The 8,591-nt window shown below is 42.4% G+C and overlaps 1 protein-coding gene across 1 annotated transcript; it reads left to right on the forward strand.

The window, feature by feature from the left end:
* Positions 1-1,118: 1,118 nt before the first annotated feature.
* Positions 1,119-6,826, forward strand: clcf1 (cardiotrophin-like cytokine factor 1). Its single transcript, XM_053323639.1, has 4 exons — positions 1,119-1,185; positions 3,855-4,009; positions 5,450-5,777; positions 6,705-6,826. Exons 1-4 carry the CDS (start codon positions 1,119-1,121, stop codon positions 6,824-6,826), a joined length of 672 nt encoding a protein of 223 aa, XP_053179614.1.
* The last annotated feature ends 1,765 nt before the right edge of the window (positions 6,827-8,591 follow it).

The raw sequence follows: 8,591 nt of genomic DNA on the forward strand, positions 1-8,591 counted from the left end.
CTGTCATAATGACGACTGAAAACTGATTATAATTACATGCTTTTATACAATCTGAACAGGAAAAAAAGATTAGATGTCAAACTTGAGCTGAAATCCAATTCAAATCGACGTCTCCCATCCAGAGAGTTCCAGACAGTTAACTTGCCGTGACTATGCAGCATGAAACAAGTCTGGATTATTAGACTTATGTTGTCTAGTATTATTTCTGGTGTAGCAGAGGAACTACAGACACCACAGATGTGCAAAGAGTGAGATGATACGTCTCCAATCCACATCTAGCCTGCAGCTTGGTGTTTAAGTTCTTTCTTTACAAAATCAGGCTGCAATGGCTTGATTGATGTTAAATCTTATCAAATCTTATCGTACACTTCCACCAAAAGTGTACCATGACAATACACTTAAGCAATACTAATCAGTGTTGCACTGGAAATTACTCTTTTGTCTAATTTGGTCCCAAAACATAACGTTTTCCAGTTACTTATGTTTCCTTCCTGTTTAAGACCTCCTTTCAAGTGGTTAGAGCAGTGGAGGGCAACCTCTTTTGGCACCGGAGCTAGTTTTTCCTGGACCAGACTGCAGAGATTTACTTGCACATGGTTTTCCCACAATACTAAATTCTGTTAAAGTGTGTGTTTAAAACCTCACATGGTGCATGTTGGGAAAGATGAAATAATAGTCGTCTCGGATGGAAGCGGTACAACACCCACGAACAGTGGGTCACTGGTTTACCAAAACACTGTCTGAGAGTGTAAAATGTCAAGTGTGCAACAAGTTTCTTTTGGCCCTGAAAGCAACTTTGTGTCCCAAAATTCAACTCTGAACCTCTACCCTGTGCATGGTTTGATTCTGACCTATTTGGATCCTTGAAGCTCTGGCGCCCGAACCTCATGTCGAGCTCTGCTTTGCAGATGGTAGCCAGACAGCAGAGTGCCACATGACTCTACATCAGCGAACAAACCGTGGATAAAAATATGATGTTGCGAGTAATGGAGCTCCCCTGTGTGTGCATATGTGTAAAATTAATGTGTATGTGTGCCAAAATGTGTAGACAGTCACACACACCAGCACACAGAGGCAGGTCACGGTCGGACGTTGTAGGGAACCCCTGTGTTGCTGTAATGCAATCCTCCCACAGAGAATGTTCTGGTTTCAACCCTGCCCTGCGGAGTGTGCTTCCACTGCCAGGTACACAGAGCCTGCAGGGCTCGCCTTGAAGTCAGGCTATATGCCGACTGAATTGCAGTTACACAGTATAATATTATATAACAACAACATGGTTCTGGGTTTGAGTTATCTCAGTTTACGCCACTCGTACAAAAGAACGGTTGTTTTGAGCCACAGTAGAGGATGCTTTTATACATGTCAGTCAAAACAACAAGAGCCTTTCACGTCTGGCAATCATCTCCGACCATGTGGCTACAGACAAAAGAGAACAGTTTGGAACAGTTTGGGTTCATTTTTGCTTAGGAGAATTTTCTTCTTTTTTTCTGTACCTGTTTATTCCTTCTAAATGCAGTCCTTTGCACACGGTGTGTCTTTTTCCTCCAGGATTGTTTACTCTGAGAGTCAGCAGGGTCAGGCTGATTTCGGGGGGGTTTTGATGCTGATGGAGGATGTTTGGTGGGACGACCCTTTGGCTTGATGAGCTCCATTCAATCTGTCAATAAAACTCAAGTGAACTTTTATCCAGTAAGGTTGAGATTGTTATGCTAGTTTGAGGCCAGTATTGGTTACTGTGAAAATTTACATCATCCCCATTACTTTTTGTTGCCAAGTCATTATTGAAAATTATAACATAATCAAAGGGATTGACCTCACTGTTTATTATGGATTATTCACTGATTATTTTAACATGCTTGGGTAGAATCACAGAAGAAAGAAATGATTTTTATCCTGCATATTTATTTACTTCTGTGACACATTTTATAACAAGTTTTCAGTTTACAATTTCTTGTTTTACTGTAAATAAAACAGACTTTACATTTTTAGTGTACATTAACATATTTTCAAGTACCCAACCCTCTTTGGGAGTGGTGCCAATATATGTCAAATGTAATTGGATGAGTCAGAGGGAAAAAGGTGTTGACTGTTTAAGGTCAGAAATTGTTGTCTCAGAACCACCAAGGATGTGTTGAGGGTAAATGTTTTGCAAGGTGTTCAAGCGATTCACTTTAACTCTCTCATTGAAACTGGGGGCCCGTAACGAGGAGATTAAGGAGAGAGATAAAAGGGGCAGAATGTTGGGAGTAAGAGAGCTAATCGGGGTTAATTGCCTGCTGTTATTTTGCCCTGAGGCAGAAAAGAGATAAGACAGTTGAGAGGAGAAGAGGGGGAAAAAAACAGAGGAATTTCAAACTTCATACAGGATGAGACATAGGAAGGTGCAACATGAAAGGAAAGGAAAGTTTGTGCAGTGGAACTAGTCGGAGAGAAGAAAAGGATTAAATTGGTGAAGCTAAGCAAAGCCCGAGGTGTGTCAATGTCAGAGAAACGTCAGAGTGAATGGAAGAGAGGTGGCTGACAGGGTTAAACACATTGTGCAATACATATTTCCAACCTGTTGAACAGCAGCATGTTTTACTCATAATTACAAGCATGAATCACAGCCTACCGACCGGTTGTCACGAGGGGAGGGTGGATGAGAGAGAGCAGAGAGAGGATGGGAAAGGATGACAGAGAGCAGAGATGACAAAAGAAATGTGTGCCGCACTCGAGCCCAGGAGCCAAGGAAGTGTTGACAGAGAGTAAAGGGAAAGAGTGTGAAAGTGAAAGCGTCAAGATTGAACATGAACAGGACGGAGAGAAGTGGACAAATATGAAGTCTCTTAATGCTGAAAACCACCTTTCAGCTTCAATTTTCTCAGTTTGAAACCAGAGACAAGAGGCTCTAAAAAGGTTTCCAATGTTGCAACCACCCCCCCCACCCCCCTCACCTCACAAACAAACACACACACACACACACACACACACACACACACACACACAATTGTTGTATATACTCTCAGAAATGTGAATTTAATCCACATATATAATTACTGGTACAAACATTCTCACAAACACTCACACAGTAACATGAAACACCTACACAAACACTCTGAAAACTAAACAAGAACTCCACAGCAAACATACAACTGATACAAACACATTAATGTTTGTGATTGTAAAGAAAGCCACATGTCTTTGTTTTTTTGGGAATGGTCAGGAATGGTCAGGAATGACTGTGTGTGTGTGTGTGTACGTGCGTGCGTGCATGTGTGTGTGTGTGTGTGTGTGTGTGTGTGTTGAAGCGGCTATTTGCCTGACAGACTGGTGCATTGAACATAGGAGCCATTTGTCTGACTGTCTGAAGCTATTAAGTGAGGTTTTATTTGAAGCCAGAGTAAACCTCCGACAGCCAGAAACCTCTAAAATTAGATTGGAAACGGAAAAAGCTTTATTGGCAGTGTCAGATGACTATGACCTGGCAATATGTAAACAGACGAGGCCATCGTCATAGAGACAAAGAAATAAACCAGAATATTGTTAAAAAAAAAGAGAGAGAGAGAGAGAGAAAGAGAGAGAGAGAGAGACCCTATTAACAGTGTGATGGTGCAGTGACTGGAGCAAAGCTTTGAGACTGTTGCTGGAGGTAATTTTTGTCATCAAATTCATTAAAAACTCAGCCTCCAAGATAAATAATCACAAAATGAATGACAAAATGATGGCGGAGATATATTCTACCTCGTTGTTATGATTACAAATACCTCTGCAGTGTCCTAATTATCAGTTGGACACCCAAGATGTGAGTGTCATTGAAGAAATATCTCACAGTGTCTGTCTGAAGGTTAATCACGGTCTTTATGTCCTCTCCACAGTCCATCAAAATCACCTCATCTTGCTATTGGCTGCTGCCATGGCAACGGCCCTGGATTCTTCCCATAACCTGGCCAGTGAGAGGAGTTCGATAGAAAGCACGTACGAGCTGACCAAATACCTGGAGTATCAACTGAAGGAGATCAAAGATGTCTATGTGAGCCATTTTTTTGTGATATCATCCATGTTGTGTTTAGTGTGATCTTTTATTAATTTAATTTTAGCCAACAAGGAACACAGTAATCCACATGCTCCTTTATGTAAATGGTTTTATTGCACCATCATCTTGCATACATTTATATGTAAACTATCTCATAGACCATGAACAGAGATAGACAAGAACATGAACAGATCATGAAAAGTAGCAGCTCTAAATAAACTCAATTAGAAAAACTGCAGCAAAAAGGTTCCCATTAAAAGAATCATCTGACATTCTGTGAAATGTGAATTTGTACTGAGAGTTAAATAAAAATGTATGCCACTCTCGTATAGGTGTACAAGGTATAGTGCTAAAGCTAGGAGGCAATTAGCTTAAACTAGAAATAATTAGAACAGTTAGCTTTGCTCTCACCAAATTAAAATAAAAAAGTACATCAAAAGCTCCATATATAACACATTATATCTCATATATTTAATCCATACACACACTGAAATGTAAAAATGACTATTACTCACAGCAAATGAATAGTTTTAATAGTAGACGTTCTGTAATACCTCAAATTGTTGATTTCTGGTTGTTTGTGTATGGATTCTTAGACTAGATATGTGTTGTTTTGTGAACTTTAGAGGTGCTGATATATGCTAATTTCAACTTTGGATAGAGTCAGGATAGCTCCCTGTTTCCCCCTGCTTCCAGTCTTTATGCTAAGTACAGGCAATTGCATCAAGCTCTAGTTTCATACTCAATGCACAGACATGAGAATTATATTATATTACATGAGAATCTTCTCATCTCACTCTTAGTAAGAAAGCCCATATACACATTCGCCAATATGTCAAACATTTCGTGCAGATTTGCCTTCTGTTTGTCTTTAAAAAAACAGAGGTGTATATTTATTGTAATCATTAATGCAAAAGTCTTGAAAGGTTTTGGTGTTAAATGCTTAATTGAGCGATGACACAGTGCAGATATAATTTACATGCCATATCATCATTGAACAACATGGCTAAATATAAGGTTAGCCAAACCTATCTGGAAGACAAAATGAAGCCAATCTTTAAAGTTATATTTTTAAGGATCTCGTGCAGTTGACTTCTGCTACCTATCTACCATTCACACACCATGATACACATATTTGTGCACACACAGTTTTCCTGTGTAAAGGGGGACCATTAACACTTTTATGACTTTTAGTTTTACCTCTCAATAAAGTGGTTTAGATTATCCAGTTGAAATGTTGCCTTGTTTACAACCTGTCAATCTGTTCACTTGTGAGTTTGTTTTTAGTTGTTTTTTTTTGTTGTGGTGATGTTTTCATGTTCCTAAATCTCAGCAAATACTTAAAAAGTGTTGTGACAGCTAAATGAGAATGATGCCCATTGCCAATAAGAATGATCCTTTAAACTTTTTTATCCTCTTCTCTTGTATCTCCTCCAGCTGACCTACCTAGGCCCCCCCTTCAACGAAAAGGACTTCTCCCCTCCGCGACCCAACAGCACGGCCCTGTCCCTGCCCAGTGCCGCCACCCGTCTGGAGCTGTGGCACGGCCTAGAGAACCAGGCCAGGCTCGCCCAGAACCAAAAGGCCTACTCTGTCCTATTAGCAGCTGTGAGGGAGCTGGCCCGCTCCACCCTTTGCCCCTCCCTCAAGACCTCCCTGCTGCACTTCTGCACAGGCCTCGATGGGCTTCTGGGCTCCATTTCTGCGCTGATGACCACTCTAGGTTACGCACTTCCTCCTTCATCTGCAAACACGGGAAGTGATGTGAACACTGGCGGGCTGCAGCACCTTCAGATGGGGGAGGGAGGAGACCAACCAGCCCCACTGATGAGCCAGAACCTGTACAGATCCAGAGTTGGGACAAGAGCGGAGTCCAGTCAGCGTAACGAAAGACGAAGTGGTATGAGGGTGGTCAGCGGTGAGAGGGAGGACAGCCTCACCAGGGACGTGGTGGAAAAAAGAAGAGGGAAAGAGAGGAAGAGAGCAGAGGTAACCGCAGCTGGAGGAAGGAGTGGCAGATTGAAGGAAAAGGGAAGAGGTGAGAGAGGGAGGAGAGGAAGGAGGCAGGAGCCCGAGAGTTGGGAATGGGCCTTAAGCGAAGAAGGGAGAGCAGGTGAGGAGGAAGAGGAGGAGCTGGAGCAGGATGGAGCAGCAGAAACAAGAGGCAGGAGGAGGCGGTTGTTGAGTATCAACGAGGATGGAGAGGAAGGTGAGAGGCAGCCTGGAGCCGTGGTCAGTGTGTCATATCCGGGCACAGAGAGCTCCAGCTCCCTCCTCCAACCGATCATCCAATCCAACGACAACAACAATCAATACAGCTACAACCTCAACTTACATCACCCAGACACACTTAGACAGGAAGATGGTGTTTTTGTAGAGAGAGGGAGGGGTTTTTTAATGGAGGAGGAGAGGCGAATAGACATGGAGGCTACCTCTTCGTCCACTTCTACCTCTTTCTCTACTCTGCATCATCAGCGCCGGCCTCCTCGCTCACTCTTCTCCCCAACCCTCCAACCTCCTCTATCCACCTTCTCTTTCCTCTACCAGTTTGGAGCAGGTGAGGAGCACACTCTCCTTCCCCAGCCCCTCCCCCTGTCTTTACGAAGGGGCACCTCCCTCCTCTCACCTCCCTTTACTCCACTCCTTTCCTCCACCTCCTCTTCTTCTGCCTCTTCTTCGCTCCTTTCGGTGCGACCGACAATGAATGACTTCGCCAGGAAGGTGGAGGGGTTTTGGATATTGCGAGAGCTGCAGAGCTGGCTCTGGCGATCAGCAAAGGACTTCAACCGCCTCAAGAGGAGACTCAGAGGCTGAGACAAATGAGATGAGCTTGGTCACGGACAAAACACACAAATGTGCAGTGTATCAAAAATCTTTTATTTGCACAAAATTGGAGCAGAAACGATAATAAAAGCTTTAACTGACATTCGTATTTAACACATTCATTCATCCCATACTGGAATAAGTGAATGAATGATTATTTGGCAGGTCACCAGAAGAGCTAATGGAATATAACCCACACAAAGGCAACACATTACCAGCACTGTCACCCGCCTAATGCACATAGCAGCTCATTGAGCGAGACACACTGAGACTGGGCTGAGTTACCGGACTTCACGGCTCATAGATCAACACAAATACCACTGTAGGTGGTTAGACACACACATTCACACGCACACACACACACGCATGGTTAGACTGAGTGACAGACAGAGACAGACAGTGCAGCCATTGATTGAAAACTGATTCAGTGACCCAAGATGCGTGAATCAGCAAACATTCATTTTCTCTGAAGGAAGAAGGGAAACTTTCTGAATGGGAAAAAGACAAAAGAAGAGTGAGGAAATAGGAAATAGCCAGAGGGATGAAGAGGGCACATAGGAGGAGAGGAATAAGCAGAAAAGGAGAGGAGGACGGGAATAAGCATGAGTCAGCGGATGTGCACTGGAAAGAACGGGCAGAGGGGTATTGCTGAGTAATCAGAAGTCCGCTGGTCAGTTACAGTAACTCTACAACAGCGCTACACATACAGTATTGTCCAGTCAGAGGTGGTCAATACCACACACTTACACTTATTCTGGTATTTGGTCCCTTAAAATAGCCATTCACTTCTATGCTGCTTTTCATTCAGTGCTTGCTCATTTGTACCGCTTTTTTACAATTTCTGTACAATTTTCCATAGAAAGAAATATTTAAAAATGTTTAGAATATAAATCATTTTCCTAAAACCTACTTTTTCTGTATTCACAGGAAAAGTTCCACATGTGATTATTTCTTGCAGACAGAAGAAGATCAATACCATTTTCATATCGCATATATCGCTGGTTAGCTTAGTGTAGCATAAAAACTGGAAACAGGGTGAAACAGCAGTCCTGGCCCTGTCAAAATCTGCAAGTACCAGCACTCTTTGGCCCTGTTCACACCTGGCATTAACATGTGTTTTGGGTGATCACAAATGCACCGTCCATTCATACCTGGCATTAGAGTGCGTCCTCGAGTGACCTTGTGATCAGATCTCACTGCTTATAGAGACCATATAGACTGTCTGCTTTTGATCACATTACCCAAGACACCTTTTAATGCAGAATGTGAACAGGTCCTATAAAGTCATATATATAGCCCAACTCATAACTGTAACTTGTTGGCAGATGGATTGATAAACTGTTGTCCAAAAAGAAACAGCTCCAACATTTAACTCCCTACAAAGACATTTTTACATTTCTCTTTGTGTATGTTTTAATCAATCAAGATACAGTGTGTTGGTTCGTGATGCTTTTAGGCAGATTTTATTAGCTAACTGTTTCCCCCTGCTTTCAACCTAGATTTATACATCTGCATAAACAGGGTTACCTAGCTTGTAATCTACTCTTGTAGCTAGAGCGTAGCCTCTAAATGGAAACACAGTAACCGTGAAGAATATAATTAAAGCATGATATGGCCTACCTGTAGCATAACATACGCTATTGGTATCTATTGTGGGACTCTTAACCCATAGCTTTGACCATAAATCCAGTTTTAGTCTTTTCTGCTGGGCTAAGCTAACTTTGTCCTAGCTCCATCTTCACTTTTAACAGACATG

Source organism: Scomber japonicus, chromosome 8 (genome assembly GCF_027409825.1).
Source record: "Scomber japonicus isolate fScoJap1 chromosome 8, fScoJap1.pri, whole genome shotgun sequence".
NCBI lineage: Eukaryota > Metazoa > Chordata > Actinopteri > Scombriformes > Scombridae > Scomber > Scomber japonicus.

Excerpts from the sequence above, each read along its gene's own strand:
- clcf1 (XM_053323639.1), top strand. The coding sequence starts at position 1,119 with ATGCAATCCTCCCACAGAGAATGTTCTGGTTTCAACCCTGCCCTGCGG. Across the intron at positions 1,186-3,854 it reads GAGTGTGCTTCCACTGCCAG|TCCATCAAAATCACCTCATC; the intron begins GTACACAGAGCC and ends TCCTCTCCACAG. Across the intron at positions 4,010-5,449 it reads AGGAGATCAAAGATGTCTAT|CTGACCTACCTAGGCCCCCC; the intron begins GTGAGCCATTTT and ends TATCTCCTCCAG.